Source organism: Cyprinus carpio, chromosome A3 (assembly GCF_018340385.1).
Source record: "Cyprinus carpio isolate SPL01 chromosome A3, ASM1834038v1, whole genome shotgun sequence".
Classification (NCBI taxonomy): domain Eukaryota; kingdom Metazoa; phylum Chordata; class Actinopteri; order Cypriniformes; family Cyprinidae; genus Cyprinus; species Cyprinus carpio.
Window position 1 is genome coordinate 9,025,317 of NC_056574.1, and position 19,320 is coordinate 9,044,636.

A 19,320-nucleotide genomic window follows, 5' to 3' on the forward strand; every position below is an offset into this window, starting at 1 on the left:
AGGGATGCTGAGTTGTTTCCAGGGCATAACTATGCATAACTAAGTTGCTATCGTGAAAAAATAACTGCATTATTGTATGCATCATTCATGTCTGTTGATGGATATGAATTATGCACCAAACTTTAATACTTACGGTTATTTGTTCCAATCTCTAACACCCTAGTTAGTGATGCATGCTACAATAATTATTTTCAGGTTATGATCGATAACCAATATGATGAAAAAGCTATATGTAAAAATAATTTTTCAAAGCTGTAATTATTGGATTATTAGAAGTACATTATACAAGAAAATACTATTTCCGTTTCTCTACTTCAAAACTTCATGTTTAATTCAATGTGTTACTTATTATTATTTGTGATATTTACTAGCAATTTATGAGTGAAAATTGATTTCTACACAATTTTTTTTTTCTCTTTCTCTGTCTAATATCAGATAAGGAACAGCTCTTCCAGTCCTCTCTCTGTCTCTCCATGTGGTTATGGATCTCGTTCAGGGATCCGGTTGCTGCTCCTGAGACTCCAAAGAGCATAAGGTGATTACATGCAGGAGCTCTATAATAATGCTGATGCTCAGTTCATAAACACAGTCATCACTGCAAACACACACACACACACACACACACACACACACACACACACACACACACACACACACACAAACACACACACACACACACTGTCCTTGAATGCACCGCTCTGACTATCTCTCCTGTATGGCCATGGCTATTAAGCAGCAAGGCCTCTTGGGAGATAAGGAAGGGAAAAAATAAAATATGAGTGCAACAGCGAGTAGATATGGGATACGAGCTCTTTTTACAGATCATTGTGAGCACAATGAAAATTGTTTGGTCTGCACTACAAGCTAAGGTGACAATAGTGGATGCAGTTTCATTCTGTAATATGAGATCTGAGCATGTCCAATACAACATCTTACATGAATTTAAGAGCTGGCATATTCTTTAGAGCTGCCAGGCAATAACAGTACAGATGGCTCGGCCACCATCAACACACAATCACTAAATTTAAGTCACTTAACTTTCATTAGGTTAGCATTAGTCATTGCATTAGATTTAAATAAATAAATGCAAATAAATGAATAAATAAACAAACAAACAACAAAATAAATAAAAACAAATAAGTAAAAAACAAATGAAAAACAATTAAAGGCAAACGAACAATTAAATAGCAAAAAATGTAAATAAATACTCTATATAAATAAATATATAAATAAATAAAAGCAAATAAATAAAAAACTAAATGCAAATAAATAAATAAAGGCAATTAAATAAAAGCAAATAAGCAGAAAACTAAAAAAGTAAATAACAAATTCAAACAAACAAACAAATTAAAAGCAAGTAATGTAAATAAATAAATGCAAACAAATGAGTAAATAAAATATATGCAAATGAATAAATAATTCCAATAAATAAGAATCTAATAAGCAAATAAATAAATGCAAATAAACAAACAAACAATGAAGTAAATGCAAATACATGTAAATAAATAAAGCAAATAAGCAAACAAATGAACAAATAAATAGCAAATAGGTGAATAAATAAGCGAATAAATTTAATAAATAAATAGTTAATTATATAATTATAATATAATTATAAAATATTACTTTTTTTTGCTTGTTGTGCTTTTTTTTTTTATTATTTTTTTACAGGTGGTAGGTTTTGTTTTCTTCTTCTTCTTGTCTTTTTTTTGTTTTTTATTTATCTCAAAACATTTTTCATCCCAAAAAACTCTTCCTTACACAACCAACGAAGTATCCTGCTTAAATCAAACAGCCATTACTACTACAGTCTACAAACTACAGTCACTATCAGTGTGAAAGTGACTATAAATGAGTAAATATATGCAAGGAAGTCAACACCAATCACAATTCAGTATGCAATCAAGTACAAGAAAGTAGACCCATCAGAATTCAGTATGCAGTATTCAATATGCTGAGATCATCACTGTGGGTTATATTTTGAAAATCTGAACATTATGAAAGTCAGCAGGATACTTTCAAACTTTAATTGTGACTTTCAAAATATAAAGGTGCAGAAAAACCAAAAACAGATCTAAAGCCTCATTCACACTCACAGTGTTTTTTTCCCTTTTGATAGACTCTGCCAGAAAATGAGCACCTCTCATGCCAGAAATCGTCTGAAATAAATAATCAACAAAACAAAGCTTGGAGTCATATAATGTATGTCAAGCGATCAATATCAATCTAGTGCTGCCTCACACTGTAACTAATCACCTCAGAATGTCGATCAACCAATCAGAATGAAGAATTCATCAAAGATGAAGTGTATAAATCCATTTAGCCAGGGGAAAACCGTGCAGAAGCGCACAAACACTCAGACAACACACAGACATGACAGGGAAACAACTGCTATTTGTCAGAAACTGGAGAGACTGAGAGAGAAGTCGACAATGGGCAGGAATGCACATGAAGCATGTGTAAATTATACAGCATGTCGAAGCAAATGAGACCTCTGACTAAATACAGCAGCAAGAGTGAAGACAGCCTGACAATGTGCACCGCGCTCGCTCGGGGAAGTACACCTGCGTTTATTCATTTCAGCACACAAACAGAGAGAAGCGCTCGTCTGAACTGTGGGAAATCCTTGAGAAATTCCCCTGAACGGGTGAGCTGAAGCGCTCTGGAGAAGAGCCAGAGAGGTTTAACCTCCACCAGACACAAGAGGCCACAGCCCATAATACGCTCATCTTTCAAGCTCGCTCGCCTCTAACACTTTAACTGCAAGTTTGCATAAAACAAACATGATTTTTCTCACTTCTGAATCACTACTGAAATCAAATATCAGTGCAAAATTATCTAGTATGTTCATTTTCTTAAAGGAATATTAGCTGTGTTGCTGCACAATGCTATCATAGTGGCTGAATGATTTATGTATTGTACCTTTTCAATTAATCGGTTAAACTGATTCACAGAATGATTCATTCACGATTTAGAATGAACAATTTGTTATGGAACTGGACCTTTTCAATTAATCACTTGAACTGGTTCACCAAATGACTCATTCACAAATTAGCATGAAAAATATGTTTATGAATTAGACCTTTTTGATTAAATCAAACCAGTTTTTTAATTAATCAAACCAGTTCACAAAATGTTTAAATCATTAATCAGTTTGATCAATTTGTTTATGAAATAGACCTTTTCAATGAATCGGTTAAACTGGTTCACCAAATCATTCATTCATGAATGAGACTTAATCATTTTTTGGTGAACTGGACCTTTTTAATTATTCAGTTGAACTTGTTCACCAGTTGATTCTTTCATACATTATAATGAACATTTGTTTATGAATTAGGCCTTTTTGATTAATTGGTTTAACTACAGTAGTTCACAAAATGTTTAATTCATTAATCAGACTGAACAATTTGTTTATGAATCAGACCTTTTCAAAAAATCAGTTGAATTGGTTCACAAAATGATTTACTGATTAATTCGACAGAACAATTTGTTTATGGATTAGGCCTTTTCAAACTACTGGATGAACCAGTTCACTCATGGATTAGACTGAACAATTTCTTCACAAATTGGACAGAATAGTCTGATTAATTCTCGAATCAACAGCTCACTGACTCATTAAACCAAGAACGGTCTCTTTCTGACATGTCTGATTCATAATGAATATTTATTGAAATGCTAAAATGCTAAAAAGTGCCACAGACTCAAAGTACATACAAGTACATACTCAAGTCTCAAGTAACTGCTATAGATGTCATTTTTATTACATCTTTTCCGTGTGCAGTTTTCTTTAGGTGTTTCTATAAGGAGTCCCACACATCTGTGCGGCTTCATGCTTATTTCAGAAGGGCCTCTCATGGCCCTCTTCCCCTTCATGACATCTCATTTTCATTCACACCGCCATCTATCACATGACCTCCCCGTGGAGCGTGCTAATGAGGTATTAGCCGCTGAAGAGCAGGATGAGCGTGTGTGTGCACGCATGCTGAATCTGGGAAGGATCAATATAGGATAAGAGTGTTGATAAGGAGTGCTTAGTTACTCTTAACAGAAAGCTGACTGTATTTATCACACCCACATTCCCTCAGACGCTTCGGATGAAACCAACTGCTCCACAGCCACAGCTGACACGTTTCCCAGAGATCAATGCATGGATGCTTTGTGGATGCCACGCAGGACAGATGTAGGGAAAAGCAACCTTGTGTACAGCTGACAATGACATTTCTTACTTATTCAACATAATTTTTTAATAAAAATAAATTTACAAAAACATTGTTTTAAATGGAAATAACACTTCTGGACTCTACATGGAAATATATCAGACAGACAGACAGACAGATAGCATAGTCTTCAGTCACATGATCTTCAGAAATCAGTCTAATATGCTGATTTCTTATTATTATTAACGTTGAAAACAGTTGTGCTGCTTCATCTTTTTGTGGAAACCGTGTTTTTTGATGAATAGAAAGTTAAACAGAACAGCATTTTTTTTAATAGAAATATTTTGTAACATTATAAAACTCTTTACTGTCACTTGTGATCCATTTAATGCATCCTTGCTGAATTGAAGTATTAATTTCTAATTTTCTTTTTTTTTTTTAATCTTAGCGACTCTAAAATTTTGCACATAATACTTATAATGAAACAACTTTGAATGCAAACAGCAATTTTAATGCAAAATCCAGTCCACCAGTATCTAGCATGCACACAGCCCACAAACAACATAACCTCAACATAGCCTACAGTCCAACGCGTTTCACAGCAAATCCATCCTCCGCTCAGATCCGAGCAACAACACCCACCTCAATACCTTCTACAGAGATGAAGGGCCAGATATCAGTGTCTTCAGCGAGGCCTGAGATGAAGGACAGTGGAAAGAAATGAGGGTGAGCGGGGTCAAACACGTTGGCTTTCCTCAGGCCAGAGCCTGTAATGGCTTTGCAGTGATTTACTCCATTCATTACAGTGAGACGCTGTCATCTTCTCTCAAAACATAAGAAACCGGCGTGCAGTCGGGACGCATCTGTCACCATCAGGACTGTGGGATAACGAATCCAATAGAGCTACTTAAGCAGAATGGAGCTCTAGACTTCATTTATGATATTTACAGAGACGTGAACAACAGACATGTACAGAATTTCTTTCCAGCACTGATTCAAGTTCTAGCAATAAATACAATTATTTAGTGATAAATATAATAGAAATATACTCTAGCAGTTCAAAAGTTCAGGGTCAGTAATTATTTACTGTATTAATTACTAATTAAATTAATTTCAGTAAATAAATTAAAAGAAATTAATACTTTTTAGCAAAGACTCATTAAATTTATCAAAAGTGAGAGTAAAGACATTTATTATGAAGACATCTCTCTCTCTCTTTATATATATATATATATATATATATATATACAGTATAGTTACATATATAATATATATATAGTTACAAAATATTTCAGTTTGAAATAAATGTAGTTTTATTAACAGTTTTTTGAATAATAATAAAACATTCAAGAAACAAACGAAACTAAAATTTCAACAAAAGTATTAATCAATCAGCCTTTTCAACATTAATAATAATAATAATAAATGTTCATTGAGCCACAAATTTGATTTCTGAAATATCATGTGACACTGAAGACTGAAGTAATTATGCTGAAAATTCAGCTTTGATCACAGGAATAAATTACATTTTACTATACATTCAAATAGAAACAAGCTGGATTTATTGGAATAATATTTCACAATTTTTTTTTCTGTACTTTTGATCGAATAAATGCAGCCTTGGTTGAGCATAAAAAAATCTTCTGTAGTGTACAATTGAATTAATTAATTAAATTAATTAATTAAAATTATTTTTTCATAACACCAGATGAAAATGATTCATAAAGTAATCATATTTTTTTATTTGTATTTATTTCTAAATAATATATATAATTGTTGAATAATAATAATAATAATAATAATAATAATAAATAATAATAATTATAAAATATCACATAAAATATTTTAAATTAAATATTTTTTGTAATAATATATATATATTTTAAAAAAAATTTAACATCAGTTTTACCTTTGATATATACAATTTCTAGTGCATAGGAATTTTTTGCCTGTTTTTTTACCTGTTAAGCAAAAAATATGGTCTGATTGCTCAGAAAGTATATTTTCCACTTTATTTGTCTTAATTAATGTCTGTAGCACCAACATCACAGGATGTAATACACACAGACATTTAATATGTCCTAGCTAGGCATGCACAAATCATACAATCGGTCTGACTCGTGGGGATATGACAGCTGCAACACACACCTGAGCCCAGCGGACGGTGGCCTGGAATCAAAAACAGCGCGTCTGACCTCTGATCTGCAGTGAAAGACAATCCAAGTTGTTTATATGGCAGCAAGTGCTCGTATCTGCCAGGCTCCAGGTGGCTCTGATCGCATCCGATCGCCTGCAGGTGACTTATGATCATCTAAGACAAAAGCTTTTCAAAACACTGCACTTGAGACGTCAGACGCACCTGCTCACTATCTCTCCTCGATCCTTCAAGTGCATAGGCGCTGAAGACTCATCTGATTAGGGTACGGAACTGGAGAACAGGTTGGCTGGCTAATATTACATCTCTCTGGAGTGTAAATATGGGGTACCAGACATGTCTGTCGTAAGCGATAAAGAGAGAGTTGTGCTGACTCAAGACTTTGTACAGTTTTTTGGTGGACTTTTATGCTGAGCTGTAGAAACGACACGCTCTCGGCTCATTCCACATAAAATCTCACAGAGCGGAGCAACTCTCCACGGTCATTAAACATACAATGACAGCTAATTATGAACAAAGCTACACTGTTGGCTACAGTACATAATTAAGTTTTGGATTCTTGCTCATTTGTTTTAGCAGCTACTGATGAAAGATAACGGGAAACGATGAGGAGGGAATTACTGTAGGACTCAAATCCATATCTCATACATGAGCTCCACAGTTAATTGCTATACATACTGTAATGTCTAAAGCATATCAAGTGAATAAACTAGTCTTCATCAGCTCACCTTTTAACATAATGTAAGTTTTGATTAAGTAACTTGTAGATCTGTGCTGCTCGAGCCACAAACTGTTTCAGTCTGATTGAATAAACCGCTTTGATTAGTTCACTAAAAAGAACCAGTTCAAAATATGATTCGTTCGTAAACTGAATATCTCTCCGGACCGTTGGCCTGAAGCTCTGGATTATGGCTGATAATGTTATAAACAATGTTCAGTTTCTTGCACAGACCGACTGTTTCGCTTCATAAGACCTCAATTTATATCGTCAGGAGCCACGGATATGAATGGCCTGAGGGTGAGTAAATATACAGCAAATTTTCTTTTTTGGGTGAAGTATCCCTTTAATGCTCAAAATATATCACCAAGTCCTAACCTCGCCTGGTTTGAACCCTGGTTAGACTGAATCATGAAGTGCGGCTCTCCTGTATAATCATGGTGCCCTTGAGCAAGACACTCAATCACAGGTCATTCAAGGGGAAAAAACATCCACTAAGTGACAGATAACATCTTGTCCATGGCTGCAGAACACTGGCTTTGCTAATGCAGACACCGCAGGGACAAGAGGAAAGAAGCTACGTCAGAATGAGAAACAACACTGCCACTTTTAATTTTTCATATTCTATTAATGGCTTTATGAGAACATACTTGGAGTCAGTAGGTCAGAACAGCGTGGATGGTCTGCAGTGTTGCAGCAGATACAGTCACCTTCAGATGCTGTACAATCACACATCAAAGAGCAGCCGCTCCCTCGGCATGCTGGGAATCAGTATCTCAGCAGGATGTATTTGCTCTTAGCTGTCTCATTAGCTGTCATCGCAGCTGCCGAAAAAAAAAAAGATACCTTGTCTTCACAGTCGACTCACTCCTTGACTCCAAACCGCCCTTGTTCTGTTTCACCAGTCGTCAAAAATACCTGGGAAAATCTGGCAGATAATTTTGTCAATGGAGAAATAACAGGGGCTAAATGACCTGTGGTAACCAGACAAACTTTGACCCCTTGTTCTTAACATTGTTATTTTAGTATGACTTAAAAGTTTTCATTAATATTTTACATTTATATTTTCCATTTTCATTTCAAATTTTAGTTAGTTGTAGCATTTTTTGTTTTCTATATTTTGTTTTATATACACTTGTCTATAAAAAATGTCTTTATAGTTTTTATATATTTGTTTTAGTTTCGCGAAAAATGCAATTGAAGCGAATATCTCACGTTAGCAGCAAACGCGTCGCACATTTCTCGTAAACCTGGCATGAATTCTCCTCTATTCACGTCTTTGCATTGACTTTGTATGTAATCTACTCGCATGAATAATTAAATTTGCGTTTGGTGTGAATACACCATTAGAGACGTCTTTCAAAAACATTAAAAAAAATCATACAACCCAGTAGTGCAATTCCATTTGTAATGTAAAGAAACATATTAAAATGCAATAAAGAAGCATTTCTAAGACTTCTGGTTCCCATTATATAACACATTTCAATAAATATGTGTATCAGTAGATTTTGAAATTGACTTTATGGGATGATATACTGTTAATCAAGTGTCCTGATAATCTCTGGACTGCTGAACATTAGGTAGAACGATATATCAATCTACACTTATCGCTAACTCACGACTTGCTAAGATCGAACCAGCAACCCTCAAATCACCAGTCAAGAGTCCTTAACCACAACACCCACCACCACCCCATCATGGTTAAATCAATGTCAAAATCTCCACTTTGTGATAAAAGGGTGGTGCACACGGAGATATAAACAAACAATTCTAAGTTGATCGATTCACAACCTACGCTCTCTTGAGAGCATGCAGTTTTGAGAACTGAATTTTCTGAATATTTGACAGCACTTCTGTGCATTTATGCAGATTTCTCAAAAATTTCCTGAGAGAAATAGCACAGAGGTTCACTTTATATGGAGAACGTCCATCACATCAACACTGCCTGCTGGACTGCCTGCTTGCCTTCATTCCTCCTTGTGAAGGTCACGGCGCCACATTGTCGGTCCTCACGTCGAAGGCTGTTCTACAGTAACACACGCACACGACACAACGGCTGCCATCGGATGAACGAGATGAAAGTGAAATGAATGGAAATTGAGTCACTTGCAAATGAACAGAGAAGAATGCAGGATATTAATCATGGGTTCCTGTTTTAACAGTATTGAATCGAACATCTGCAGAGGTTTAGGTGAAACAAATGGCCAATTATTTTATGCCAACATAACTGATTGCACAACCAGAACAAGGAGTCAGAAAATACATGCACTGAGAGAGGAAAAATAACTCTGGATTTCAGGATATGGGACAGGCTAGAATCAATACTATCTCAAGATGGATTTGAGCTACAGAAGCAAGAAACGAATGACCCAAAACACTCTAGCATCCACACTAAAAATCACTCTGAATACCATTGCAATGCTTTACCAACATCCTGTAAACATACAAGCCTTTTGCATAGCGCTTTGAAGAAAATATAGTTTAAATTAGATAGATCGACAATTGAAAAACAATCCATTTGAAGCACAAACCAAGTGGTTGCTCTTTCAGCTGGAATGATTTTATAGGAGGTCACCGTCATGTCAGCAACAAAAATCAATGCCTAGCTGAACGACGCACACAGTGGTTTATGGAAATTCACAGACAATATATTGATTGATATGCAATTAACAGTCTGCAACTTTCAAACTCACACATGCATATTAACCAACACTTGACCAATGCTGGAAATACGAACGAAACTGTATCTAAATACAACTAACGAAACTAGCAAAAACCATAATTCATATAGCTGAATGCTAAAAATCTAGCCAAAAAATACATATATTTTGTGACAGCATTAAAATGATCAACAGTGAACAAATACATTTACATTAAGTACAACTAATAAAATTAGCAAACACTTTGAGTTAGCTAAAAGTTAAAAAACATAGCGAAGACCAACGTTATTCATTTCACAACCATACTGTGATAGCATTTAAGTATTTTTAACTATTTCACAACCACACTAACTCTTAAAAAGCTAACAATTTTAATAAACTTATGCAGTCAAACTCTTTGTTTAAAAAAAATAAAAAATAAAAATGTTTCACACTACAAAATATTAACTAAATTAAGGTGACGGCATTAAACGGACAACAAAAACAATTACATTTATACTAAATACCGCTCTTTATATAGCTGAATGCTAAAAACTAAACTAATTTGCAACCGTACTGTTATAGCATTAAAGCGGTCAAAAGCAAACAGATTAATTTAAACTAAACACAAATAATAAAACTAGCGAACAATGTCATTAACATTGATGAATGCTAAAAATGTAGCTATAAATATACAACATTTAACTATTTCACAGCCACACTTTCTCTTAACAAGCCAGCAAGCAAGTTAAACTACAGTCAATCAGTCATTGTCACAGAAACCTGTTGCTTGATTACTGAATCATTTGACAAAGACAACCCTTACCAAAAAGTAGTATACTTCAAATTTATTTTATTAAGTATACTTAAGTAAAGTTCAAGTATATTTTGACTTTTTGTAAGTATAAGTGAAGTATACTTAATTGTCATTATAAGTATATATCTTAGAAGTACATAAAGCCCATTTCTGAGAAGTACATAAAAAGTAAACTAAAAGTATACTTTCCTATTTTTTAGTTTAAAATAAGTATACTAATAGCACACTTGAATAAACTTCTTTTTCGTAAGGGAACCCATATAAAGTGAACCAATTCACTAAAATGAATAAGACTTTCAAAGTCAACATGCATGAGTGAGGACAGTTTATGTAGTAATGCTAATTATTTAAAAAAGTCGGTTGTTAAAGCTACTCTGAAAACAACAAAGCTACTGTCACGCTAGCTTTACAGTTACTAGCATAGCTTGAAGGACAGTCATAACCTACTTGGTAGTTCAACAGGCTGCGTCTCCTAAATTGAGTTCACATGAAAAATTGTGGGCCACAAAAATATGACCCATATTCTTTCATCAGCGGGAACTGAAATGCCTGACAGAACGAGTGTTTGGATAACTCGATGTTAAGGGAGGTGGCATTGCTCTCTGAAACCGCGGGAGGACCAGGGCACAGTCAGGTACTTTCCAGTGAAATGGCCAAAAATAGCCTCCATTTCCACTCAAACGAACACTCCACACAACAGGGGCCAGAGCACACACACACACAGACACACACACACACACACACAAGCGCGAGCGCACACTCGCGCAGTGGGGAGTCGGAAGCGCCAAAGGGAACAGGATGTGGAAGGCACAAAGATACATGGCACCATGACACTCAAGAACACATGTGCTAAGAGGTTATTTTATTAAACGCTTTAATCTCTCATTATGGTTTTCCAAAAAGCAGCCAAACGGTCAGGCCTTGTCCTCCCTTGGGCAATGCTTTGGCTGGTGTTGTTTATCCGGGGCAACAGTTATGACTATTCTTATTTTTGCTATTTATAAAGCAGACTGTGGTTTATTGGAAGTGCACCAGACGGCATTGTGGAAACGACAGTGACTTATTCACCGCTTGCACACAATACAAGAGGTGTGTGAGGTCAGGATATTGTTTTTCTTGACTAGTGCACTGGAGGCGACTACGTGAGTACACATTTATCATTCCCTCTCTATTTACTGCAGACCTGTTTTCCTAGCATGAGCGTTGACGATTGATGGTGGGTTGTTCCTGTTGTGTAGTAACATCCGGTATTTCTTCTTCTTCAAAAAAAAAAAAGATTTAGATTTATAGTAACAAACATGGATGCTTTATAATGAGACACCATTACAGAATTCAGAAACCATTGCTAATACTGCTGTCGTTTTCCCACCAAAATGATATCACTTCCTGGAAGATGATGTCATTCACTGGCTTTTGTTAGTATTTAGAGAAGACTGAAATAAAAACAGGATGGAAGGTGGTATTTGGGGACACAGTTAAAACAACAATAACTATAAAGAAATTACAAAATAAAAACATCTTTACATTAATATATATTATATATATATATATATATATATATATATATATATATATATATATATATATATCTCTGGTCCAATTTTCCAGAAGTGAAAAAACTGTTCATTTTAAATGTGAAAAAGTTGATTTGGTCTTTTATCGGTATATTAGCATACAAATTGCTTTAAAAGCAGCGCAATTTGTTAAAAAATACTGTTATTTTTACTTAATTACAATATTGTGATAAAAGAAATTGAAAACATAATACAATATTTTTACAAAATATAATTTGTATTAACTTACAAACTAGGAATATTGTGACATTTGCAGTTTAATATATATTTAATTTCACAAAAGCGGACAAACTGTTAAAGGTCTTTTAGCAGTACACTAGCATATCGGCTGCTGTAGACAACTTCAAAGCTAACACACAAAGACGGAAAACTGAACTAAAACACCCAGTTTAGATTCGATGGGCTCTTGGATTCCTGGTTTGATTTCACAGAGACATGAAAATGTACTGCACAGTAGGAATGACCCATGTGTGCCGTTTCTGTTGGTTTGCACAGCTTGATTTCACCAGCAAATTGAAAGACCTTGCAGCGAGAGTCAGCAGAGCCAACACTTTCATTTAAACACATGTCCAATTCAAAAGAACATCAGCATGTGACGGGAGACTGCAGTTTTGTGATTAGCGTCCAGGTCGGTGTGATTTACTCAAGACCTGGCCAGTCTCTATTCCCAGGTCTGCCAGGTTTCCACACGAGCTCGCTACTCTAATTCAGTGATTTACGTGGCTACTGTGAGCAGCTGGAAGATTTTTGCCATTCTGGAGTCGAAGTCTCTCTCGACGGAGAGCACATTCAGTGGGCCTGCAAATCCATGAGGGAAAGATAAATCCTGAGCGCTGGACTGAACACATCACTCCAGAGTGGGAAAATTAAGCTTTCAGCCAGTGAACAGGAAAAAAGAAAAGAAAAGAAAAGAAAAGAAAAGAAAAGAAAAGAAAAGAAAAGAAAAGAAAAGAAAAGAAAAGAAAAGAAAAGAAAAGAAAAGAAAAGAAAAGAAAAGAAAAGAAAAGAAAAGAAAAGAAAAGAAACGCCTGAAGGGGGCAATCAAATGAATACAAGATATGAAGGAAAGAATGTCGCCACTCTAATCATTTTGTTGATGATTAAAGAAAGCAAGTCATATATTAAAGCGTCAGGCCTCAGGTACAGTATGTATTAAATCGAGCAAAATGAAATGCAGTGAATTCAACAGAGTTCAATGGTGTTAGAAAAAGAAAGGTTGTTATGCAATGTTACACTTAACCTTGCTGTACCATTCTGAGTCATGAAACTATAAAAAAAAATAATAACACTAAGAGCAAAACTATCCACTGGAAAGACTACAGTACAAAAATAGAGGCTAAAGGAAAGAAACTGAGAGAAGAACGGACAGATATTCAGAAACGAGCACCATGGGACCATTTTAAGGAGGCCATTTTACCCTTTTAAATGAAGGCTGAGGGAATGACAGAGTAAAAAAATGAGGCAGAGTTCCTCAAGAGACTCACATCCTCTCTGATTGAGAGGAAGTACTGGCAAATAACACTAGTGAAATGAAGCGAGACTCTCAAGGGCGACAGCCGTGTCGTCATTTCAAGTTGACCCGCAGGACCTATGAAGACACCTGTGCTGTCACGGCGTGATGAAGCTGTGACAGTATAGAGATTTGTTCTGGCACAGCGATTTCGGTTTCGCTAGTTGAGTTTATCCACTCACAAACAGGCGTTTGGGATCCTTCAGCGCTTAGATTTTAGAACGGCGGATAAAGATGTCAAAAGTCCTGTGAAAATGCATGGGGCTTTTTTAACATGTAGCTCCTTAATCAGTAACAATGATTCAAAAAAACTGAATATGTGAACACTTTAAGCCAATCTGTGTGGTAAAGGACAGATGCCACTTTGCTAATCTTTTAAGAGGTTTAGTCATTTGACCTGTTATCAATACCGTCAAAATGAGAATTTCATTTTATATTAATTACAGTCTGGCATTCCTCATTAAATGAAGAGGATCTATTAAGTAACCACAATTATGACCTGGAAGGATTAATAACAAGCTGGGACATTCATATTCTGTACAGAAAGTATAACACTCAGCTCAAGTACAATTAACAAAATGAAGGAACCATTTGCATAAGTTAATTACATAAAAATGCCAGCCTTTGGCCACATTTATACAAATGTCGAAGACTTGAGAATCCAATATTTGATATAAGTGAGGTGACCAGCCATTAAGCGAAAGAAGAGGTTAGCTTGAAATGCAAAATATGCAAAAGAAACAAATGTACAAATATAGCTTGCATGCTAACCTTGTTGACATGCAAAAAAGGTTGGTAATTTGCAAATGCTTATATTTCTTTGTTGATTGCTGTTTAGAAAGTGCATGAAATTAGGACACAGAGGAAATTACAGCCCTTTTGCAAAATGATTATACAAATCTCCAACATGAATCTCTTTATTAGCTATTAAAGGGACAGTTCACCCAAAAATGAAAATTCTGTCATTATTTAAAATGTAAAAGTTAAATATAAAATGAGAAATAATACATTTAATTTGAAATACTAAAATGACAAAAAATTTAATAAAATAAATTAAAGCCAAATAGAAATATAAAATAATAATAATAAAAATTTGTTGTTCCATATAGCTGTAAGAATTTTTTTTCTTGTGGGAAATATATAAATAAATGCGGAGACATTTTTTAAAATACCTCTTTTTGTGTTCCACAGAATACATGTGACACCACAAGAGGGTTAGTAAATGATGACAATTTTCATTTTTGGGTGTACTATCCCTTTAAATGAAAGGACACATGCATAAACTGGCAGAAATACATAAAATACAAAATACGTAAAAATAACAACAAATGTATGCCAACATTGCATCACATGCTAACATGACTAACTTGCCACTTGCAAGTGATAATTTTGCTTTGTTGACCACTGAATGGAAAACATGACATACATAGAAAATGACAGGACTTTTTTGAGGAAAAACTGACTGTACAAAACTCCAATATGAGTCCCTTTCTGAAGCCTGTGGAAAAGGTTAGACAGCATGTAACTGACTAAAAAACCTGCTCCGAAAACCGAATATGTCACAGAAACCTCAGGGACAAAGATTTAACAAAACGCTTTGACAAGTAAACCCTGAAGATACTGACAATACACAGTCTGAAGAATAAAGTATCAACGCAGCAAAGAAACTTTTAACAGCCAAATGAGCCAAGAGCCAAAAGTGTCTTACTCAGTACTTTTAAGCACGATTTCGCAACAAAGACCAAGCACAGTACTAAACAAGGAAACATGCTCACGTACTACGTGTCAGTCATTATAAATGCACATCTTACCTTTAAGCTGATCTGCAACCACACTTGGTCCAATCCTTTCTGGGACTCTGCCATCTTCTCGCAAGTAACGGTCATCCAAGAACTTGTCTGTGGCCTCCGAAAGGTGAACCTTCCCGGCGACTCCCAACTGCTCCATGAGATTGGCTAGGTTGACATCATTGGACCAGACATCGAATTTAAATCGCTTCATGCCAAGTATCCCGCAAAGCACGGTGCCCGTGTGGACGCCAACACGCATGTTCACCATCTCCTTTTTTTCTTGACAGAACTGCTCAATGGCCTGGATCATCCCAAGCCCCATCTCTATGCAACAGTAGGCGTGGTCCTCTCGTGGTTCGGGACAGCCAGCCACGCAATAGTAACAGTCTCCCAGTGTGCTGATCTTCTCGCAACACGTGAGCTCGCACAGGCGATCGAAACGTCCAAATAAGTCATTGAGGAGTCCCACCAGGGCGTGCGCTGACTTGTTGGCGCTCATCTTGGTGAATCCCACAATGTCCGCGAACAGGATGCTGACCGGCTCCATGCGTTTCATGTTAAACGGCCGAAAGATGATCTGACCCCGAGGAATTGAGGTCTTCTTGCGCTTGGTGCTCTTAGGACTGGAGGCGCCTGCAATGGCCGATCCCGTCGAGTAGCGCTTAACCGAATAGTCACTGTCATCATCGCTCTGCTTCATGAGCTCATCAGCCACCCTACGAGGCATCACTGAGTGGATCATCCGCTCCTTCAGGGCCTTTTCCACCTCCAAGTCTTTCCCATGCATGATGGCTTGGCCGACCTTGAGGAACGTGCTGCGTGAACGCACTTCAGACATAATAAAAAGGTGGATACCAATGACGTGGGCGCAGAGATGCAAAATGGCTCTTCCAGGGATCAGCCAGTAAAGCGTTTCCAAATGTTCCTCGGTGGAGTTACTCCAACCATTGCCTTGAATCAAGTGCATCCAGCCAAGGGTCTCAAAAAGCACTGAGTAGAGCAGGCCGAGCAGGAGCGAAGCATAAAAACGGACGTGGAGGAAACTGTAGAGCAACGAAAGCACCTCCATGCCTAGAGAGAAGGTGCCCACTGGAGACAAACAAGGGGCTACTGGACCTCCACTGCGGGTGACTTCAAACGTCAGGTTTTTATCTTCAGGGCCACTGAAGTTGCCTGTGTCCTCTTCATCCTTCAAAGGAGGAACATTAAAGTCACTAAATCCTGGAGTCTGGATCTGAGGTGCAAGAGTGAGGGCAAATGTTACCACGATGAGCAACAGCGAGGCTTGATTGTAGCAGTGGACGTAGAACCGGGTGAACGTGAAGACAAACAGGACAGAACAAAGGAGTAGGAAGGAGGCCGTGGGCAATAAGAAGGCAGTCCGTTCACATCGATTAGCATTAGCGATGAAGAACAGCCCCCAGAGGAGGCTGGCTGCTGCCAAGTACAACAACACACAGCGGAAACGTCTTTGCGTCTGAGGGAAGCAACGCTCGCGGCAGGCTTCCTCCAGAATGTTGGAGTCAAACTTGGGGTTCCAGAAGTGTCCAGCTGACCTCTCAAACAGCTGCGGCATCTTCCTTTGAGTCCGGAGGCCTTTGACCACTGGCTTGCGGATGGCAGATTCGCCTGAGCTACAGCTGGAGGAGATGCTGTACTTGCAGTGTTTGGAGCCCCCAATGATGCTGCACATGGCGCTGGCGCCCAGACTCCCACGCTGCTGTTTGTGCTGCTTGGTGCCGCTGATCCGCACAGACGGAGCACCATCGCCGCTGGAGTCGCAGCTTACTTCGCTGTGAAACAGCAGATGTTGATGTTGAGGAGAAGCCATGATACCGTTCAGATCAGAGGCGAGCTGGGAGAAATGCAAAAAAAAAATATATATATGAAAATAAGGTGCTTGGATTGAAAAAGAATCAAGAGGGGGAAAACAAATTGAGGTTGCACCAAACAGCTCTGATGACAAAAAATTAACTTGAACAGGATTTTAAGTTTTGGTTATTTCACCTCATGACATCAATAGCGCATTCTGTCCTTCTGTCCTTCTTGACGTACATGGGTCAGAGAGGTTTATCCAAAATGCACAGAATCTTTTGACTTACTACAAGTGAATCAAAAATGTTCTCTCACTGATGATGAATCAAAGTTACATAAGAATACCACAAAAACGAAGACTCAAGTCAAGGACTGTTTGCTTTGACTCCTTAGGGAACTTCTTAACTCCATTCTGACGCCAAGTGCACCATTTTCTCCATAAACGAGTCATTATATTGGTTTTCAAGAAGCAAATTGTATTTATGAGACCACTTAGAGAACTGGCAGCATTTATGCTTGACGTAAGTTATGGCATTTCTAATATCCAACACAGTTATGCATAAGTCCAAAAACTCTTGATCAAATAAACATTAAAAAAAAAGTCCAAGAGGGGATGAGTATTTCAGAAAAGTCCAAGAGTGACCAAACTGAAAAACATGATGTGTTTTAACATTATTTACTTAATATTTAAGAAAAATAACTCAACACGGTTTCCTAAAAATAAACCTTCCGCCCTCTTTTGTTCTTCAGATTCAGAATAAGCGTTCATTGGAGACTCCGCGTCCTGTCAGACGGACATAAAGGGCACAACAGCGTTACTGTTGTTAAAAACACATAAGAATTCAACCAGTCTTCTCTCTAAAACGGCCTGTGGCGTTAATATTATCTTGACTGGAGCACCGACCTTTCCTGAGTTCCCACTCCGGATCTTGCAGGCGCTTCTATTCTGAATTAAACGTTCGTAACGGGATAAAAAATCATGAAGATAGCGCATATGGATTAATTTATCATTCAAGATGCATAAATGACTAAATGTCCAGTATACTTCCTTAGACTTAAAACACTGTGATCTTAATTCAAGTTCGGCTGTTGGAAACCAGTTTGAACCATTTATATCAATGCATGTTGTAAAAGTGCTTCAAATGAAGAATGAATTCACCTTGATGCTCAGAAGTCATTTAAGTTTCCTTTTCTCGTAGAGAAAGCAGAAAGTCTGCACTTCTCTCTCCATAGACACACAGTGGTAAAGTGCCTCTTTGGTTTCTCTTCAGGACTCATTTCCACGGGCAGCTTTTACTGTGATATCCAAACAAATCTCTTTCTCAGCCGGTTCCTCTATGTTCCCCATCAGCGCACAGCTTGGCACTCTTGACACATGCCAGTGTCTCGCGCGTATCATAGTTGACTTGTGTGCTTTCGCGCGGCTCGGGTGCGCCGGTGGCCATCAGACACCAGTAAGATCTCCATCTGTATTCGCAATCCGACGCGGTGTCTGTACAAGTCCAGCAAACGGTGGAAATACATTGAGAGGTGGGGATAAACGCGTGCGTGCACGCTCCGGAGAGAGAATAACAGAAGGGTGGCGAGCACGCACGCATTCACATGGAGGTGGGCTCTTCTCAAACCGCAGTGTTCGCGTCCGAGCGCGTCACCGAGAGCTGTCAAAACGGGGTGGGTGGGGGGGTTCCAATCAATGACGTGTAATGCAGGGGGAGACACAGCTGTCATATTGAGAGCAATATGAAATCAACCAGACCAATTTAGCGTTGACACCTCTACATATAAACACATTTTCTTTCCTATCTGTCTGGTTCTTTTCATTGTTTAGATAGATAGATAGATAGATAGATAGATAGATAGATAGATAGATAGATAGATAGATAGATAGATAGATAGATAGATAGATAGATAGATAGATAGATAGATAGATAGATAGATAGATAGATAGATAGATAGATAGATAGATAGATAGATAAAAAACAATTTGCAATAATTCCATCATCGTTTCATTCAATACATCAATCATATTTTAATTAAATTATTAGTGCTTGGATACTGGAAGTCTTTTGCTTTCCGGGTCAGCTCTGCTTGGGGGCCGAAGGATTTATTAAATATTTTCCACAATGTTTTCCGTAATACTCACCAAAT

At 37.2% G+C, this 19,320-nt stretch overlaps 1 protein-coding gene across 5 annotated transcripts in view; it reads right to left on the bottom strand.

Moving 5' to 3' along the window:
- Positions 1-18,785, bottom strand: part of LOC109100489 (adenylate cyclase type 9-like) — a 48,130-nt gene extending 29,345 nt beyond the window's left edge. The window contains exons 1-2 of one of the 5 annotated variants that reach the window (XM_042717327.1): positions 16,622-18,785; positions 15,379-16,546 (exon numbers count right to left, since the gene is read on the bottom strand). In XM_042717327.1, the coding sequence (XP_042573261.1) occupies positions 15,379-16,546; positions 16,622-17,188 (1,735 nt within the window). In that variant the 5' untranslated portion in view covers positions 17,189-18,785. Of the gene's footprint in view, positions 1-15,378 lie in introns of all 5 variants that reach the window. The other 4 variants (XM_042717303.1, XM_042717313.1, XM_042717318.1 and 1 more) reach the window with 4 other exon arrangements.
- Between the last annotated feature and the right edge of the window lie 535 nt (positions 18,786-19,320).